Below are 21,425 nucleotides of genomic sequence, written 5' to 3'. Positions count from 1 at the left end.
ATGACAATCACTCACGCTCTCATAGGGATTAATATTCATTCGCTTGTATGTCAAACAGAATTTTAGTAACATGATAATGATTGATTATTTTCATTTTTGCTTAGAAGAGAGGACAAGATTTAATAAATCCCTCAGAGATCGAGAATATATACTAAAAATATAGGAAAAACTTTCTCTACTTTTTGTTGACGCGGAGAAATTCGGCGTGTGGACAGTTGTAATTCGTCAGAAGAACTGGCAGGAACTGTTTCGTTTACAATCAGACAAATACAACCAAATATGTCGTATATATCGCGGAAAAAGGAAAAAAATCTATGGGATGAAATATGTAAAGGTGAATGCAAGTTCTCGTCTCATATTTTTTATTTCTCATTCAAAACTTGTCTTGTATTTTGTACTATTTTATGGAAAAAGGGTTGTTAACTAAGAACTACACTACAGTCCCATTCGTTCGATTGCATGTCTGTTATCTTTCTGTTGAATTTTGTTTTTTACACTTTGTACTTCATACTTTTTTTAACAGGGGCTGCGGAACGGTTTTCATAGTGGGGGGGGGGGGCTGACCATGCAAAAAATCACAAGCATATGGTTATTTTTACGTTTTTGTACACGGTTTTGGAAAAAAGGGGGGGAGGGGCTGATAAATTATTTTCTCCATTTCCATTGGCCTAGATCTACGGTATTCAATTTATGATTTTTATAGTACCGCAAATACGGTACTGCGGTACCGTATTTATATGGAAGTAAAAACAAACACTGATCGCCTCATTGTTTCTATTCTGGCAATGTAACGTTAGAGCAGTGGGGACAGATAAATTTTGGAAGTCTCCCTTTTTTTTGCTTGTCAAATATTTCTGATAAATTTGCATCCGTTATTCATGTCTGATTCTGCATCTGTTATCTTTCAGCCTATCTCACCTGTCAAAAATAATTTTCAAGTGATTGGCCAGGCCCAACTGAAGACGTTGACTTTCTTTGCATTGCCATTGGCTGGAGGCTCATTGTGCTGTGTGGACTCTCATGGCTGTTGTGATCTCTCACTAGACATTAACTTTTAAAAAGCTGATAGACTTTATTTATTCCAGCACAGCCACAGCCGTAACATTTGCCATTGCCTCTGCTCTGGCTGCTCTTGTTTCTAGTATCTCTGCTTTTTTCTTTTTTCTTCTCTCTGGCATCTGATCTTTTAACAGGGAATTTTTGTAAATTTGAGGATTATTTGGCATGAGACCCTATTGCCAAGTTTGGCATGATTTTTTTCTAGTAAAGGATAATCTGCATCCTCTGACCAGAGACTTGGACTTCAATGTTGCATTTTGAAACAGTGAAACAGCAATTTAAACAAGAATTCTGGATATTTTGATCACAGAGCTACAACAATCTAAACCTAATCATAGTTTTAACTTCAGTGACACAATTGTCCTATTCTTTCTGAATTTCACAGAATTTGCTCTCATGCGTCCACCATTCCAGGTGGATGATGATGGAGGATCAGTCGTCACAGAGATCATCGACTACAACCCCGCAGCTCATTCACCTGTCATGTTTGGTCACATGTATGAGAAGGTAGAACATGCCGACACAGACCTTACCAGTGAATTCAATCCTGCCGTCTCTCACCCAGCAGTTGTAGGCTACACCATGATAGAGAAGCCCTCCCGGGAACCGACCCCTCGCCCAGCACCAAAACCCCCCAAAGACACTTGTGAGTAGTGTGTGATCAGTGTTAGATGTGTTTACCTAAATATGACCTCCATGGTAGATCTACAAGTTGCAACATACATGTAGGAGGTTGAAGATTACATAGCAGGATGAATTAAACAAAAAAAAATTGAATGAACAGATGAAAACGAACAAATTGACAAGAAATATAAAATAAATGAGGAGGAGAACTTTGTAAGCAATTATTGATGGTGATTTCTTTCTTCTTTTAATTTTTTTTTTTGAATTCTCGAATTTTTATGATTATTCTAATTTTCACCCTATTCATCTCTTGTAGGTACACCAAGAGAGTACCAGGAACACTATATCTTCCCCATTCTGCTGCCAGCATTGCTAGCAATGCTAAAGCAAGCCAAAAAGGAAAGGTGTTTTGAGGTAAGACTATCATAGGGAGACAATATTAAAGGGATGGTCCAAGCGGGAAATATTTACAACATGTATATGTCAATAAATAGAGTAAAATTCACAAAGCAAAATGGTGAAAATTCAATTAAAATCGGATGACAAATAACAAAGTTATTGAATTTTAAAGATTTGCATTATTCTGGTGAAACAGTTCTAGGCATGTCTTTATGAATATTCATTAGGTGGGCTGATGATGTCATATCCCCAATTGTTCTTTTGTATTTCATTACCGTATAGGAAATTAGGTTTATTCAAAAATTTTCTACCAAGAACTAAAACAATTGGATTGACAACTGATTAAGTGCACTAATTATTTTTGCCGCAACTTATTTCATCATAGTGGAGACACATCATTTACACATGTTTGAAAAAATGAAACATTCATGATTTCATATAATAACATAAGAAAAAGGAAAGTGGGGATGTGACATCATCAGCTCACTATTCATGACAATTTGCATATAACTGGGTGATTTCCCAAGTTCAGTGTTTACCTTTTGGTGTTGGTTAGGTCAATTTTTACATGAGTATAATACCAAACATAGAATGAAGATGCTCCTGAAAAGTCACCCACTGGGTGTTGAGATTTCAATAATGTGATCTGGACCAGTTTTACAAACTCAGAGTAAGTTTGGAGCTAGGGGAAGCAATCCAAATTCCAACATTAACACCAACACCGGACCTGAAATCACCCACCGTTTTCACAAAATATTGATGAACTTTAAAATTCAATAACTTTATTTGTTATCCAATTTTGATCAAATTGTCAGCATTTTCCTCTGTAAAGTTTACTCTATCTATTTAGATATAAATATTTTCAGCCTGGAGTATCCCATTAAGAGCTGCTAACACTTTTCAGATACAGCGTAAAAGATATCAGAAAAAAGAAAATAACATCATGTTTTTTCCAATGTATCCACTTCAGTTTTGAAAACTGTTCTCTCAGTGAGCCCAGCCCTGCTTAATATGATATTGTTATTATCTGCTTTTGGCTGCTCAAACATTCCAGGAAGTTTTTATCTCTGGGTTTCCTTTGCTGCACCTGTGCTGTGGTGGGATTTTAATCCCAGACCTTGTGGGTCATATTCCAAAGACTTATCTACTTGTCCACAGCGCCTCCACAATATGGAGGAATAATTCTCTGGAAATCGTTTAAGTATATATTATAATCAATTATGTCTGCATTTTTTTTTTGCAATTAACTTCAATCACTTTGTTGAACAATCTCATTTTTTTTTATCCAGAGGAGGCGCTTTCGCTTCAATGGTTTAGATTTTTTGACTGAGTACCTTTGGAGGTGAGTGTAATAGAAAATATCATTGTGTTGTATTGTTGAGAAGTATAGATGGAATAATTTATCGAAGGTTCTGGCATTTACCCTTACTGCCAGTCTATCTGTGGATGAGTAATTCTTTCTGTAATTTTCAAAAGAAATTTGTAGTATATTGTATTATATCAATTCTTAAAGTTAGAACTACAGATTTAGTTGTTTCTGTCATCACCGTAGCCATGATAGAAAAGTTTATAGATTCCAAAACTGACTATATCACAGTATCTTCTCCCATTCAATATTTTGGGTGAAAATTGTATTTTCCATTGTAGAAGCACAAAATACAATAGATATTCAAGGGTTGTATTTTTGTTAACTACTTTAATAGCAATGTATTCAAATGAATAAAGTAAAATCCTTGCGATGCATTTCGTAAAATGTTATGCCTAAAATTGCCTTACATATTTATGACAGATACCCCCCTGGAAAAAAAAATGAAAATAGATGAAAAATTAGATAAATGAATGGAAAAGCATTAAGATTCATGACAAAAAGAGGGAGATTACACTGCTGCTATGCTAGGCAACTGGTGACATAGCTGGAGGGGGTATTTGATTTTGATAAACGGCTTGTACAATGGATCATATCATTTGTGATTTTATTTCCAATGTATCATTTTCTTCCTTTATTTTGGGGTTTGGTGGTGCCCCCATCTGTACCTGTAACAAACTAGTATTTCTATTGATGATTGAAACATCTTGTGAATACTTTTCAGGCATAATCCAGGCATGACTGGCAGGGAACATGACAACCTTGATGAGATCCCATTTGTTAAATCCATCCTTGCTGAAAAGTAAGTAACCAGTTCACTCCATAATGTATGGTTGTGTCTTTTAGAATATAAATGCCTCAATTCCTCTTATGTACCAGTTATAAGGAGGCGTTATGTTGACACTGTGAATTAGATTATGTAGTACACTACATGCCAAAGGAAAAAAATAGTACGGGGTTAAGGATAGTACGGGGTTAGCGATAGTCCGGGCTAAGAAAATCCTGTGTAAAAAGGGTATAAGTGATCAAACTTATAATCTAATGATGAATTACATTTTTGTTTTCCCATTTTGTCCACAGCCCGAGACCTCCTCTTCCACTTTCTTTGATTTGGAGTGAGGTTGAAGCAGCCACTATCATTCAATCTTTCTTCAGAGGATATAAGGTAGGTTAACTTCCTCAAAGACTGAAGATGTTGCATGATGTATTTAATAATTCATCACATTTTTAGTTAAAATGTAAATGTCATAGAAAATGAACCCCCCAAAAAAAAAATGTTCTTTCCATTATTTGTTTTACTTTCTCATTGTGAATACTCCCAAATATTTCCCTTCCTATGTCCTGTAAAAAAGTATGACAATGAAAATCTGGCTCTGAAAACGGGAGTATCATTTTACATTTTCTGTATTTGTGCCAGAATTTTACTTCATGTTTTGTCCCGTAAATTTAAGAACAGACATGTTTTTTATGAAATGGATTAAAAATAGTTTTTGTTAAAAATTACATTTTCAGTATCAGTATGTACATCCTAAGTGCATCTTGTTATAACAGAAATTGACACTTTCAATTGATATGAAATTCATATATTTTGTTAGTACTGACTGTGAAGATTTAAATTTGTACTTGAAAATAATGAACATTTATTGCAGGTCAGGAAGATGGAGCACATCCAGGAGCTGCGGCAATGGCAGAAAGAGTGGCGGGAGGAGAACGCAAACATCAAGGACAAAGTGGAGCACTTCTGGATGGAGCATGAACCCGGTCCAGCCCAGGAGGAGCTCCGTCGGAGTGCCAAGCACAACAGGAGCCAGGGATACCCAGCTTGCTTCAGGCTCCGAACATGGAGCCCCAGCCCGGAGCCAGTCCCATCTCCGCCAGAGCTGGAGGTGGATGCTTCGGAGGTGGATGGCACGACGACAGCTGGGGATCAGTTATCGCGTACAGCTGCGACAGAGAGGACAGGCTCTGTAGCTTCGACTGTCCCGTCAACAACAGTTTCGTCAAATAAGAGGACAATTGTGTCGTAGTGGAATTGACAAGAAAATTAATGGTCTTTCAAGAACTGTGTATGTGCACTGGTTAAACCTATGGAGAGTGTAGCAAAATGAATTAAAAGATGGATGATATTTCATTAAGCTGTAAGTTTTAAGTTGTTCAAAGCTTTAATAGAGCTTTATGAAATGCCCCCCCCCCTCCCTCCCGACGATTTATAAAGATGGTTATGTCAAGCCTGATCCATGCAAACAACATGCATAGACTGGTCTCTTCAAACAAACTTTGTCAGTGTATGCATGCTTGTCATTGTCATCTATTTCCATGCAAGGGCTCACTTAAGTAGTAATTGTTAGCAAAAATACATAAAGCATCACCAATAAAACTTTACCACTTTTGCAACAAAGCTCAAAAAGAATTTTTCTTAGTGTTCAGATACAATGTGATAAATCCCTGATGGTATCACATGCTTCATATGGTATCATATCTATCAAGACTATCCAAAGTTGTGCAGACAGTCTTATAATGCAGTGAAGATTTCATTTTGATATAGAAAGCAATTTTAACCCTAAGACTGCGGGGGGGGGCTGATTCAGCCCCCCGACCTTCGACATTTTTCGCGATAAATCTGCCGCTTGAAATTGTTTGTCTGCGTCGCTCGCTGACTTTTTACTTTCAAGTCTCGCGCAACTTTTGAGACCAAAACTGTGACCCCCGGGTACGTGGTTCCGAAATTACGCAACATTTCATAAGTGCATGCAGACCCAAATTACTCAAAAACGTGAATTTGTATACAAATCCAATTGATGCAAATAGTGTTTTTTGCCAAAATTCATGAATGCATCATTATTTTTTCCTTTTACTGCTTAAAATCGATTAATTTTATATTTTTTATGGTCAAAATGAAGTCCCCGACAATTTCCATTGAAAAATAATAAAAAACAAAAAGTCAAAAAACAAAGATATACATAAGAAATTTAGAAAACAATAGAATACATAAGAAAATAAATGTGATGTTGAAGGTTTTGAAAAATAAATTTGATCAGATGCCTATTTGGAGTATGTGAAACAAAAATTAGGGGCATTATTTTGTTAATTTGAGCATACTTATGATTTTACGCATAAATTAGCATAATTAATGAGCAATGTGATTTTTTGCAGAATTTGATATAGTTATGTAGATCATGCCATGGGTAACAGGCGTGCCAATTTTCGACGTGATCGACGGCCGAGATCATAAGGGGGGCTGAATCAGCCCCCCCCCCCCCCCCCCCCCCCCCCGTCTTCTTAGGCGTCGAAATAGCCCAGTCTATTTAGGGTTAATGGTGTCATGAGCCTTTCTATGCAACTTGGAAAATTTGTTCAAATATAGTTGAATGGATATGTTCACCCTAACCCTATACACAATCATGTGTTTTAAGCCATGGTTACTGATGACTTGGAACAAAAAGCTGTCTCATGCAATTGCATCATTCATGTGGATGCCTAATATTTCATTTTGCTAAAAGTTGTCTGAGCTTTTGCCTCATTATATCTCAATAAACCTCTTTCCTGCACTGGTAGTAAACTAAATAGAAGGACATGAAAATCAGTTTTTGAACGATAAAAATATATCTTTTATTATATGAATGTAAAGTATCAGTAGAATATATCAAAAGTGCATTTCAGAATATCATATTAAAATCTTATTTTATTCACATAATTAAATCACAATCAAATGTAATTCAGTATAAAAAATTAGAAATGACAAATGAAATTTGTATGAAAATATTCATAATTGCATTGATGCAATGCTGTAATGAATAGAATGTTGTAAATGTGTTAACTTAATATATTCAGATACTCCAAACTCTACTAATCTTTGTAGGTCTTTCACTTCAACTTCAACCAGGCCAATTTAGTTAGATCTCATGTTTGTGTTTGCATTCCTCCATACTGCACAAATCAAACTCAAATTTTATCCAGTGCCATCTTGAACTTGGTCTGATTTTATGACGTTTTATTGAGTCGCAGTTAATCAAAACAATTCTCAATCATTTTGAATCCCCTAAAGCTAAAGAAGATATACAATCAATGTTGAATTAGATAACCACTCTTATTGTCACCAAGTATATAAATGATAATCTACAATTATAGGTCCCACATGGAAAAACCTACACAATTCATCCGGTTATTAAAGGTCTCTGAATATTAAGACAGGGTTTGACTCCTGGGGCCTGTTTCATAAAACTTGTTGTAATAACAAATTTGCAATAACAGTTAATATTTAAGCTACTGAAATCCTTCAATTTGGTTGGTTGATAGGACATTTATTATAGATAATGTGTACGGTACTTTTTATCATAACAATATTATAATTATTCACATTATTAGTCTTTATCAAACAGTACCCTGATGCCTGTTTCATAAACCTGTTTGGAAGTTACACATGACTTTCTGAATGATTAGTCTATGTTCTAGTGATAAAAGATATTCAAAATTTCCTTGCTGTTTACCAAAGTGGAACTGAATCTCCAAGGCTCGAATCCAATTGGACAAACTATTACATTATCACTTCAAATTATTTGAGTGCATTTACTTTCTAAAACATACTCAAGTACAAGTATTTGTTGGCTCTAAACTAACCGCATAAGCTATCTACCTCTGAAGGAAATATATAATCAGTAAAATCATACTGCATCCATGATTTGTGATTCAAATTTATGATTGCATTATCATTATCATATATCCCTGATTTTCATAAATATTTGTGAATTTATATTGATCACAATATGTAGATTTAAATATACTAGAAAAAAAATACAGAAAATATATGAAAATGTACAATTAACATTGATTTGAGGATGCCCAAACCAAATATAGACATATATACTACCGTAGATATGTAATACTACATTTACATCTTAAATCTAAAGCAATTACGTAAAAAGTCATGCTAAACTAGTTGTTGAATGTAACAGAAATGCACCCTGAATAAGAATATGATATTGCTTCATTAGGCGTACTAATGCAAGTTGATTTCTGTATAAACCACATAGTTCATCATTCAAACATGATTCGCAGGGTTTAGTTTTAAATGATTTTTCAAACTTGATTACCCCCCCCCCCCTTTTCGTATGTCAAAGAATTGAAATTCTCCCTATCATACTGCCACTGACACAATAAGGTATTAAAAATAAAGGAATATATATTTTTACAGAGAGTGAACATCCTGCTACCAGCTTGTGTAACAGAAAGAATTGGAGTAAAACATAACCTTGAATAATACTCTCCATACTGATGCTAAGGTGTGATAGCATTTACTATCTTGACATTGTATGTTTGTCAATAAACCAGTTGTCAGCTCTGAAAAACAAAGAAGCTTAGAACTCTACAGTGTACAGTATGTAACAAAATATATTTGCTTATTATTGATGTCGTGTAAATATGTATATTTTTGTAACATAGCAATGAAGTTGTACATAAAGATGGAAACAATGAAATCTATACATAAAATACTATAAATGCCCTTGAAAAGAATGTACAAAAAGTATGTGACTTTCATTAAAGTGACCCTTAAACCAGCAAAGGCCAATACTTGCTTTTGATTGTGTCTTGATTGAAGGAAGAGAATTGAATACATGTAATTTCTTCTGTTTTTTTGTTTTTTTTTGGAGGGGGGGTCAAGAGAGTGGACCCACTGAGATACTGACCCACCCTGTAATTCTGTCGCTTTTATGATTATCAGAATCCTTCAGTCATTAGAGTGTCACAGAGCTAGTCAAAAATCTCATAAGCCTGCACAACAATCCAACTTCCTTTTTTTTTTCATCTAATACTGTAAAACATATCACCATTCACAACCATACGGTAATCTAAACTTTATCAAAACATAGTGACTGAATTTCAAATGTGAAGTTAAGCTCTAAACCGTAATACAGATTTCTGGAAAGGATTAATACATGGTGTCCAGTACACTGGTCAAGCTCGTGAGGATTAATACATGGTGTCCAGTACACTGGTTAAGGTTGTGAGGATTAATACATGGTGTCCAGTACACTGTGGTCAAGCTCATGAGCAGAATGCATGAGGGACGTAACAATATGGGCCCAACATGCATGCTCGTATTATGAACAAATTGTAGGACTGATTTCTGTGATTGACTACACTGATTATTGTGTATGATCAATTGTAAAAATTAGCTCTATGATCAATATGTATGTTACAAGGCCCAGGGGAGCTTTTAATCAATATTTTTTGTCTGACGTGTCAAATCCAACAACATTTCTTGATGCAGATTTGTTGAGAAACACTGTTACTATGGTAACTGTTGGAAAAAAACAGGACTTAAACTGTCAGAAAAATATTTTGAAAAGTCCTTTCATGAAATGCTCCCCAGGGGCCCGTAACACAGGTTAGCAATGATTGTAGAACATTTTCCTACGATTGATTCCATTGACTACAATGTACAATCAATCATGAAAATCAAGTGTACGATCAATCGCTAACCTTTGTGTTACAGGGCCCAGATCTGCGGTAGAATCTGAAGAATGATGAATCATGTCTTCTCACCACATACAAACAGCAGACAGTTAAAAAATTGATTTTTCTTCACTCTTAGTCATTTCTTCCAAACATGACTTAAAAGTGTGAAGCCAATTTTTTGCTACGATGTCAGAATTGTGGTTTGGCAATTAATCTACACCAAACTGGCAAGCTTTAATATGGTAAGGGTATATTCAAGATAGAAACATTCCCTAAAAAAGATAAATGAAAGAAAAATGTAATGAAATATAGTATTCATTTTGCATTGTGAGCTAACAGAGCTAATATCTATAAAAAAAAAAATAATAGAAAAAAACACTATGATTGCATTGAAGAAAAACATGAGTCGCAAAACACAAGCTTTATATTCAGTACTACATCTATCTACATTATAACAACCAGTGAACAAACTCTATTCCTCAAAAATTCCTTGCAAGATTAGGATTAATGCACAGACATACAGTAGTCTGGTTTTTCCCTTTAACTTATATTACAACATAATAATAGCATTAAACAAGAAAATATTTTATAATTTGTACACTCGTGTGTACATCAGATTGCAGCCAGCTTGATACAGTGTGTAATGTCCATCAAGTGTATCAATATGAAGCGGAATTGCATACTACCCTGATGAAAACTAACTAATAAAATATAACTAACATAGTTATACCAAATGAATAAACAATTGACCATTATGTGAAAAAAAAAACACATTTAAATATCTACAAAAAAATTTCTTAAATGTAGCCAACTTTGGTTCATATATATATATAAGGCATTATCACATAATTATCCAACAACATATTAAGTTTTAAATGTAAACAAAGCAAAGTATTCCTAATTTTGTTCGCAACCAGAAGCAGTCACAACATTCATGATATTCAAACAAAATCATTATTCATTGATTTTAATTAAGGATAAAGTATCATTGTCTTCATCGCAAACAATACAAGATATGAAACAGCCTTTGAAGGAAAATCTTGAATTGTTTACCGGTTATTGGCAGTACAAGAAAATAATTGTGGCCTGCTCAGTGAGAACATTTTTAAAGGTCAAGTCCACCTCAGAAAAGTGTTGATTTGAATCAATAGAGAAAAATCAGACAAGCACAAAGCTGAAAATTTCATCAAAATTGGATGTAAAATAAGAAAGTTATGACATTTCAAAGTTTTGCTTATTTTTCACAAAATAGTTATATGAACGAGTCAGTTACATCCAAATGAGAGTCGATGATGTCACTCACTCACTATTTTTGTTTTTTATTGTTTGAATTATACAATATTTCAATCTTTATAAATTTGACAATTAGGACCTCTTTGCCTGAACCACAAAATGTTAAAATAATGGAATTTCACATGTTCATGGAGGAATTAAACTTTATTTCAGGACAATAATGAGAAAATCAAAATATTTCATATTTCATATAATAAAATACAAAAGAAATAGTGAGTGATATCATCAGTTCCCTCATTTGCATACTGACAGAGATGTGCATATTACTGTTTTGTGAAATGAAGTGAAAACTTTCTTATTTTACATCCAATTTTGATGAAATTTCAGTGTTATGCTTATTAAAAACAAGAAAATAAATATTGCATGGCACGAAGGTTTAATACAAGATTTAAACTCTTGACAAAAATGAAGATGTGTGAAACAAATAAAATGCAAGTGACAAAATTTAGATGAAAGTTCATGAAACTTATTAAAATCTTCCAATTCTGTTCCATGCACATGTATCATAAAGAGACAAAACCAATATTACAACTGAATGATAATTTTTAGTACATGATTTTTTTTATATCCCTATAATTGATAAAAATATGTTCAAATTGCTTGTCTTTGTGCTACAGAGCACAGGCCACATAATTTCAATCACTTTAATTCACTTGATTGAAAACAAGAAGATACACTTTTCATGAGTACTGTAAAGCACAATTAAAAGTCAGTAAAAAGTAAGAATTCTCCTTAATGTGATACCTAGGGGCTGCAAAATACTAATGAATTCCTTCTAAAACATGATCGACGGTAACAAAGACCAGGCAGAAAATAGCCCATATGATGATGAGAATAAGCCAGATCTTGTGCCTGAAGAGTGACATGTGCTGGTGGAGAACCCATCGTTTGCCCATTGTTCTCTCAGTCTTTTTCCTCGCATAATATACCAGGAAGACAGGTATAAGATATTGGATAGCAGCCCCTGCGTAGGACCCTGTGATTCCTACAAGCAACGTGACATTCGTGGTGGCAAAGGCAACCGCTATGGGCGGCACCAGCACCAAGGTCGGAAACAAAAGCCGCTTGATCGTCCAGTGGTATAGCCTGTTCTCGTGCAGGAAGAGCGCCATCAGGTTGTTGCGCAGCGTGATGCCGATGATCGGGAAGTTGGTGCTGAGCGTGAAGACCGGGAAGAGCGCGACAAAGTAGGAGAGCGGGATGACCGGCAGTACCTTACTCTTGAAGAAGTTGAGGGTGTAGATGTCTTTGATGTCGCTGCTGTCGAAGGTGAAGATGGCCGTGATGGACAGGAAGAGGTAGAAGAGGAGGATGAGGACGTAGTCGCCGAACAAGAACGCCGTGATGCGTTTCTTGGGTTTGACAGGGGTTATGAGTGAAGGTAATGAATGATGGCACATGAAGGCATACACGCAAACACCAAAGAAGTTTGGGATGCTCTCAAAGGTTCCTGTAGCAGCCGGTTTGGCTGAACTCTTTCCTCGGCTGATGTAGATCACCGATGAAAAGATCATCGTCAGGAATGCTGAAGTAAAAGATCGTAAATTAAAAAATAATTACAATATCATCAAAGTATGGTGAGATCAAAGTGATGTCTCAAGATAAATTTTGATGAAAATTTGTAGTGGTGGGTCATTACCATTTGGTTTTTTTCTTATAAAGTTGGGTCCATACAACACTGCTCCGATAAGGACTCGGTGCAGCAATAATTAATAAAGATTCTAAAATGAGTCATATCTAATAATATTTTATACTATCTATATTGTCTAATCTAGTATACTATCTATAGCCTACTGTCTAAACTATTCATAATATTAAACTTGCACATGATACTGTATTTCATTTCTCAACTGAACAAATCCAAACTATGGAAAGAAGATTTGAGCACAATTATTTTCTTGCTCGAATTCATCGGCCTCTAATTGTCCGGATTGGTGCAGGCCGCCATATCTATTTACAGCTTATCCCTATCTCTATCTCTTTCCCCAAGATAATGCTAAGAAATAGCACCATATGCAGACTTTTACAGAGGCTTTCAGAATCCCTCAATGTTTAGGAAAAGATGCTGAGTGCATCGCACACTAATAGCTTCCACTAAACCAACCAGCCCATTAAAGTACCTTATATTTATTGAGTAAATCTATGCGCCATGCAATTCTTTTGTTCTGCTTTAATTGAATTCTATACTATAAAACAAATGTTATTGATACTAAATATATTCATATCGAGTAGCTCTCTTCTTTCTATTCTCCATGTAACTTGCTCCAATTTATGCTTTTTTTCTGTTGTCAATGAATTCTACAATTAATAAATGTTAATAAAATTCAACATATTTACCTAGCCATCTCATGATAGTGGTGAAGATCTGAAGATATTTTGTTTTCTGTACATTGAAATACACAAACACTCCCAAGGATACTGAAAATATTGCCTGAAAAGACCAAAGACAACAAAACTACTAAGTTTTCTTTATTACTTAAAAAGTAAAATGTTTGTTGCCAGGGCAACTACAAAAATTCTAGGACAATACATGTATGAATGTAATGTTTTACCAGTTCAGATCTTCTTAACAATAAGTTCTGTTTTGCTATAGCTCACTCCTAACTGTTTTCTAATTTGGTGTATTAGATGACATCTAATAGCAGTGGTGTTATTTTCTACATTTCTGTGTGACCATTACAACATAACAGTACAATTAAAATGATAAATATGAACTTTTCACAATATATTTAATTAGAAAATTAAAAATGAAAGTATGACAAAATAACTAAATCACACTAGCATTCTATGTAAAATATTATTTGCTTCATTATTTACATGTATGTCAACTTGCTATACCAAAGTAGCTTTACACATCAACCTGTTGATGGCAAATTCAGGATAGAGATAATATAGTTAATTTTACCAGACCTATTTTGTAAGCATTCATAAATACATGCAGTTTTACCAGGTATATTCTGTAAGCATTCATCCTTGTTATAGTGACCCCAGTCCAGCATGGATCATTGTCGCTAAGATTTTGGGAATCGGCATCATAGGTGCTGAAAATAAATAAAGTTAGAAAGACATGTGATCAAAAAGCTTTGTAGAATATGGAACACTGCAACATGCACCAAAGTGATGCGTTAAAGGGATGGTACAGGCTGAAAGTATTTATAGCTTAATAAATAGAGTAGAATTCACTGAGCAACATGCCAAAAAATTTCATCAAAATTGAATAACAAATAGCAAAGTTATTAAATTTTAAAGTTTAGCAATATTTTGTGAAAAACAGTTGTCATGAATATTCATTAGGTGGGCTGATGATGTCACATCCCCACTTTTGTATTATATTATATGAAATTAGGTTTATTCGTATTTTTCCTCCAAGAACTAGAAAAATTGGATTGACAACTGATTTAGTGCATTAGATATTTATTGCTGCAACTTATTCCATTATAAGGGAGACATATTATTCACACAAGTATGAAATAATGAAAAAATTATGATTTAATGTAATAACATAAGGAAATGGAAAATAAGTGATATTCTTCCAGCATACACATATATATTCATATGATTTCATTGCAGTAATGGCAAATGTGTCAAATTGGACTTCTAATTTGTGAAAAATGCCTTATACATTACCATGTGATATCTCTGAGGGACTTGGGAACAGCTACAGCGTAGATAGCCAAATCTCCGTATAGGTATACTATGAGACATATGTAGAATAAGACTAGACCCACTGGAAATCAAAGCAACATGAGAAAAAAATTGGTATAAATCTATGAGTTATGGGATAAAAGAAATTGAAGGGTGAATGCAAAGGATCTTGATGAAGTTCAAAATGTGAAGGTAAAAAGTACTAAGTTGAAAAATATTTAGCAGGAATGTTTTATAATCAAGACAGTCTAACATTTTCTGAATCAATCAGTACAATCCCTGGGAATTTTTTTTTTCAAGTTCCAGTAAAGAGGAAAACCTTCTAAGTAAAATCTATCTACTATATATTAGGGTTAGGTGAAACTAGAATGTTTATATAGCATTCAGGAATAGTTTATCATTAAATGTGACTAATGGGTTACATTTCAAATTTGATTGGCAGTTTTTGTCCATGAGAAAAGATCAAAGTATACTGTCCACTAACATGTAGAATGTACAAACCGATTTCACTAATAAAAAGTAACAAGTGGATCACCTCTGGCAGTCTCACCTGCATCACGCGATTCAATATAGCAGCAGTGCTGACTTTGAAAACTACTATAAAACAGTTTTTCACAAAAAGCACTTTTCATATGATACAATACTACATGTGCCTTCCTTGACAATGAATGAAATTTGACCTTGATCATGTGACTCAAGACTTGATACTTGACTACCCCTATATCAACATTTAATAAACTATATCTATAAACTTTGAAAGGTACAGTAGGACAGCAATCTAATAATTGCCAAAGTTCAATGACCTTTGACTTTGGTCATGTGACCTGAAACTCGCACAGGATGTTCAGTGATACCTGAGTACTCTTATGTCCAAGTTTTATGAACTAGACCAATACACTTACAGAATTATGATGGTAATTCAACAATTACCCCCAACATGGCCAAAGTTCACTGACCTTAAGTGAACTTTGACTGTGGTCATGTGACCTGAAACTTGCACAGGATATTCAGTGATACTTGATTACTCTTATGTCCAAGTTTTATGAACAAGATCCATAAACTTTCAAAGTTATGTTGGTAATTCAACAGAAGCCCCCAACATGGCCAAAGTTAATTGAATTTTGACCTTGGTCATGTGACCTGAAATTTGCACAGTATCTTCAGTGATACTTCATTACTCTTATGTCCAAGTTTCATGAACTAGGTCCATATATTTTGTAAGTTATGGCGACATTTCAAAAACTTAACCTTCGGTTAAGATTTGGTGTTGATGCTGCCGCCGCCACTGCCGCCCCCGTCAGAAAAGCGGCGCCTATAGTCTCACTCTGCTATGCAGATGAGACAAAAAATGGGCAAACTCAGTCATCCAGGTTTTAAATCCGGTTTAGTCCCTGACTAAGGGGGTGGCTGGATTCACCCTGCACTCACAGAAATCACCATCTCCCTCTACTCTATTCACTGCATCGTCCTCCTTCAACACAATCCTCCAGTAACTAGCTTCTTCCTTGTCTTCTTCAGTCCCCCCCCCTTCTCCTGTGCCAGCCACCTCAAACTCAAGCCCCCTTCTCAAAATATGATCAACACCCCTCCTCAACGCACGTCTAAATCAATCTACTCTTTTATCACTTTCATAAACCTATCCTCCAATTAGCCGCTTAAGATTAATGCGGATAATTCAATAAAAATTGCGTTCATAAACTCCGAAAAAAATCTGCACTATTTTTACGAGTGCCCGTCCTGAAAAAGGAGGATAATCGTCATGGCAACCGCACACACCCCCTCCGATGCAGTTGCGTTGGAAAAGGGTGACCTTGTGACCGCTCCATGGCAATTATCCGCATTACTTTCGAAATGCGTTCATAAAGTCAAAATCTGGTCCCGATGCTGCTATTATGCGGATAATTGCAGCATTAAAATAATGCGGATAACTCTGATCCTCCTCTGATTTTACGACCAAATTATGCTGCTATTAGCCGCATAATTGGGTTTATGAAAGGGGTATTGTTTTTGCCACCTGATCGGATTTCTTCCAAACCAAACATCTGTGTCAAAACCTCAGTCTTCTTCCTGTCCATCAGTTTCACATCACTCTGCTCTCCCAGTCCTTCTAAAAATCCCCTTCTTGTTTCGCTCCCATACTAGTTATATCGCCGATCTCACGCAACTCTTATAAACCAATCCTTTCAACTTGATAGGAAATTTGTCCGATATAACAATTCTCTGCATTCCCTCAACTTCATCCATCCAAATCTTGCCCCCGCTGTCACAGCTGCCCTGCACCCTCCTCTCTCACTCACCCTGACCCACATGTATGAAAAATCTGTCAAAGTTTCCAATTCGTCACAAAACTTTTCGTCCTTCTTCAAACTTTCCACGCACAAATCTCTTGCCAGCTTCAGGGTCACTCTCTTCATCTCTGTTGCATCTCCCATGAATCCATTTCCCACACAGCGAATTCCTCTCGAGCCACACTTATGAAAATATTCACCAAGCCAGAATACTTGCTGGACAAGTTTTCTTCTCAAGCGCAATTTTTTTTCCAATCAAAGTCGGTTTTAATAATTCTGAAAGCTAGAGCAACGGAAACAGTAGCCCTAATTCATCTGCGATAAAATGAACACTGACTGGTATTACTGAATTTCAATTTAGAGTCACAAGCACAAATATTTCCCCTCTTTTATGTATCACATATGTGCCCTCTCCATATAACCTTTACATTGTCAATGGATCTTTTCTTTTTTTCAATTGAATTGCTGTACAGCCGAGGCCAAGAATTTCATTTACAAATTAATGTTGGATGCAGAGGAGCTGAAACATGGTATTCAATAACAGTTTACAAATAAAAAGTGTTTTATCCATAAAGACATTGTACGCCCACACATTTATATCATCATCAAACATGACAGAATTGACTTTCTTTTCTTCCATACATAGCTAGTAATATTGAAGATGCAATCATTGTTTCTATTAACAATTCACATGAAGGAAGATAAACAGGTCAAAGTACAGAAAAACACTCTTCAATCAATTACATAAACTGCAACATTCATTCTATCAAATCAAGTTTCTTTTGTTAAAGGGCTACCTAACTGAGCGGCGAATGCTAACGAATGTAGTCATTTTTAATTTTGCCACTTTGTAAAAGCTTACAAGAAGTTCTTAAACAGCTTTTCTTCCTGCAGAAATATTTCAAACATGTTCAAAATTTCTTTGCAAGCTTTTTTTGGCAAGCAATAATTAAAGTCTTTGCCAGCATTTTTGAGACTTTTTTGTGTTTGTTCACCAATGCTACTACATCAAGCAACTTTTGCTTACACTTTTTTTATTTAACTCAAATTTGACCCCCCCAAAATATTTAATGTACCCAGATAGTCACTGACAATCACATCTTTCTGTATTTTGTAATCAAAATTTAAAACTGGCAAATGGAAGAAGATACTGGACTGTGACCGACCCTTGACATCTATTTGATACGTATTGTGCACATACAAGGATTGATCTGAGGAGTCCCTGCCTCATGCGCGAGAAAAAAAAAAAGATCTGAAAATAAATAACTGACCAACCACATAACATTTTTAAAAAGTAGAAAATATGACACTATGAGACACTGATTCTGCATAATATGTGTACATAGAAACTTCCATATTTAAAGTGAAGGTCATGAAGGGAACACTTTTTATTTCAATGGCATCCAATTTTGGAATTCTCTTCCTAATCCAGGTAAAAATTTTCCTCACTTTAAGAGTGCATTAAAGAAGCACCTAAAACCAGAATCTACTCGAGAACATCATTACCAGTAAAAAGCATGTTGGTTTCTAGTATCGTAAATATAGGGTATGATGAAATATAATCTTCTTTCATATAAAGTAGATAATTATTTGCTTCAGATTTTTGCATATTATTTGATTAATGGATATGCCTTTTTCATTTTCTAGTACTTGTCGTAGTTCACACATTTTGTTATTACAATATCAATGTTTTTACATTATCAATAGGACCCCATTGAAAATAAGCCTTTCGGCTTTCATAGGTTATCCTGTCAAGGTATTCTTCCCATTTATTGTATCTAACATAACTTGTGATATTACAAAATTATGAAAATATGAAATAATAAGAATGTGCATCAGAATGCCTATTATTTCAATATGATATTCTTGATAAATATAATAAACAAATCATAATATCATAGAAACATTTTCCATTTCCTGAGGAAAATTGATTGCTGATAGATATACCAACCTTTGTTGAAGAACATCGAAGCCATCTGTCCCATATCGACCAGTTCTGTAATCTCAAAATAATCAGCATGCTTTTTTGCGGCTCTCACTAGAACACAGAAAGTCATCAAAATAAGGAGCAAGAGATATGCAAACACCAAATTAAATTTGGACTATTATCTTTATATCATTCTCAATGAAATAATTATTTTTTGTAATTTATTCAATTGAAAAAGTTTGCTTCTAATTCAATTCCCAATGAAGTTCATCTATTTCTGTCGGAATCCGCCAATTTCTTTTTCAATTACAGTTTAAATGTTGGTAAACTGCCAGGAACTCTGCTAAAACCATTTTAAGCATTTATATCAACATCATGGCAGACTCAATGTGCAGTCTTAAGTAAAGTTTTCTACACAAAGAAATCGTTAATGGAAAACCATCTGTACCCTCTATACATTTGTTCTATGAAATTTTGATGAGGATTAAATAAGAGTCGGCAGAGTTGTCACAAATTAGTTCTGTTGTTCATGTTCACAACAAAATGTAGAAGAAAAAATAACAAAGAGCATGTCAGAAATTGATTAATGCTCTGACGAAGAAAAACACCCTCATTAGTTGCATAAAACGTGAGTCCATCTTTTCTTCTTTGACCTTTCAGGAGCAGCTATCCCTGACATTAAAACTTTGACAATTAAAATCTGAACAGAAGTTTGAGCATTTCACAATATGTGCCTCATTATTTATGAAAGGCCTACACTTGTGGGTAACAAATTCTTTTATCACAGTATGCACAAAAAGAATATAGAAATTAAAGTCATATTTTTACTAAAGGAGGAACCTATATGGAAGCATAAGCAGTTATATCAGAGCAATTACAATTACAATGTAAAGTGCTTAGAAACGTAAGTATATGGAAGTATATTAATATTAGTGCATACATCATGTACAGGCTTTTAAGGATCTGATGACAGGAGTAAGAGTAACAATTTAAAGGTCAAATCCATCCCAGGGAAATGCTGACTTTAATATAGAGAAAAATCAAACTAGCGTAGTGCTTAAAATTTCATCGAAGTCGGATGTCAAATAAGAAAGTGTCGCTTATTTTTCACAAAACAGTGATATGCACAACTAGGTGAGTCAGTCGATGATGTCAATCACTCATCATTTCTTTTGTTTTTTATTTTTTGAATTATACAATATTTCATTTTTTTATACATTTGACAATAAAGACCAACTTAATTGAACCATATAGTATTAAAAAATGCTAATTCCACATGTTCAGGAGGAATTAATCGTTGTATCAATTGACAATGAGGAGAATATTAGAATATTTCATATTTCAAATAATAAAATACAAAAGAAATAGTGAGTGGATGACATCATAGACTCCTCATTTGCATACCAGCCAGGATGTGCATATAACTGTTTTGTGAAATTAAGCGAAACTTTGAAATGTCATAACTTTCTTATTTTACATTCAATTTTGATGAAATTTTCAGTGTTATGCTTGTTGGATTTTTCTCTTTTTATTTGAATTAACTTTTAGTTGGGGTGGACTTGTCCTTTAAGGCCTATCACCCTATGAACTGATAAAACATTTGTTCTATGAAATTTTAATGAGGATGAAATAAGAGTTGGCAGAGTTGTCACAAAGTAGTTCTGTTGTTCATGTTCACAACAAAATGTATAAGAAAAATAACAAAGAGCATGTCAGAAATTGATTTATGCTCTGACGAAGAAAAACACCCTCATTAGTTACATAAAACGTGAGTCCATCTTTTCTTCTTTGACCTTTCAGGAGCATCTATCACTGACATTATAAACTTTGACAATTAAAATCTGAACAGAAGTTTGAGCATTTCACAATATGTGCCTCATTATTTATGAAGGGCCTACACTTGCGAGTAACAAATTGTTTTATCACAGCATGCACAAAAAGAATATAGAAATTAAAGTCATATTTTTACTAAAGGAGGAACCTTTAAGGTCAAGTCCATCCCAGTAAAATGTTAAATTTGAATAAATAGAGAAAAATCTAATGAGCATAATGCTTAAAATTTGATCAAATTCAGATGTAAAATAAGAAAGTTGTGACATTTTAAAGTTTCCCTTGTTTTTTCGCAGAACAGTTATATGCACAACCCATCATCACCATCATCATCATCATCACCACCATCATCATCATTATCATTATCATCATCCTCATCATCATCATACCACCATCATCATTATCATCACCATTATTATCATCATTACATCATCATCATCATCGTTTTCTTTATATATTATCAGTACGATCCCTGGAAAATTGTAATGTTTAGTGGTTCGTAATCACTAAAAATAGGAGAGAAATACTGTGAATGGTG

The 21,425-nt window shown here is 34.6% G+C and overlaps 2 protein-coding genes across 3 annotated transcripts in view; one reads left to right on the top strand and one right to left on the bottom strand.

The window, feature by feature from the left end:
• The first annotated feature begins 178 nt into the window (after positions 1–178).
• On the top strand, positions 179–6,063 carry LOC121422723 (IQ domain-containing protein K-like). The gene is made up of 7 exons (XM_041617897.1): positions 179–334; positions 1,445–1,705; positions 2,000–2,097; positions 3,372–3,424; positions 4,173–4,250; positions 4,529–4,613; positions 5,098–6,063. Exons 1-7 carry the CDS (start codon positions 280–282, stop codon positions 5,473–5,475), a joined length of 1,008 nt encoding a protein of 335 aa, XP_041473831.1. The 5' UTR covers positions 179–279; the 3' UTR covers positions 5,476–6,063.
• A 5,479-nt stretch (positions 6,064–11,542) lies between these two features.
• LOC121422549 (transmembrane protein 104-like) overlaps positions 11,543–21,425 on the bottom strand; it is a 46,997-nt gene continuing 37,114 nt past the window's right edge. For both annotated transcript variants that reach the window (XM_041617693.1, XM_041617694.1), the window contains 5 exons: positions 19,082–19,168; positions 14,825–14,924; positions 14,145–14,238; positions 13,535–13,628; positions 11,543–12,722 (listed from right to left, as the gene is read on the bottom strand). In XM_041617693.1, coding sequence (XP_041473627.1) covers positions 11,959–12,722; positions 13,535–13,628; positions 14,145–14,238; positions 14,825–14,924; positions 19,082–19,168 — 1,139 coding nt within the window. In that variant the 3' untranslated portion in view covers positions 11,543–11,958. The remainder of the gene's footprint in view (positions 12,723–13,534; positions 13,629–14,144; positions 14,239–14,824; positions 14,925–19,081; positions 19,169–21,425) is intronic.

This window comes from Lytechinus variegatus, chromosome 10, assembly GCF_018143015.1.
Source record: "Lytechinus variegatus isolate NC3 chromosome 10, Lvar_3.0, whole genome shotgun sequence".
NCBI lineage: Eukaryota > Metazoa > Echinodermata > Echinoidea > Temnopleuroida > Toxopneustidae > Lytechinus > Lytechinus variegatus.
This window is presented reverse-complemented; position numbering and strand designations above follow the sequence as displayed.

Coding starts and splice junctions, on each gene's coding strand:
- LOC121422723 (XM_041617897.1), top strand. CDS start 280: ATGTCGTATATATCGCGGAAAAAGGAAAAAAATCTATGGGATGAAATA. Junction 3,425..4,172: donor TTGACTGAGTACCTTTGGAG/GTGAGTGTAATA, acceptor AATACTTTTCAG/GCATAATCCAGGCATGACTG. Junction 4,614..5,097: donor CTTTCTTCAGAGGATATAAG/GTAGGTTAACTT, acceptor CATTTATTGCAG/GTCAGGAAGATGGAGCACAT.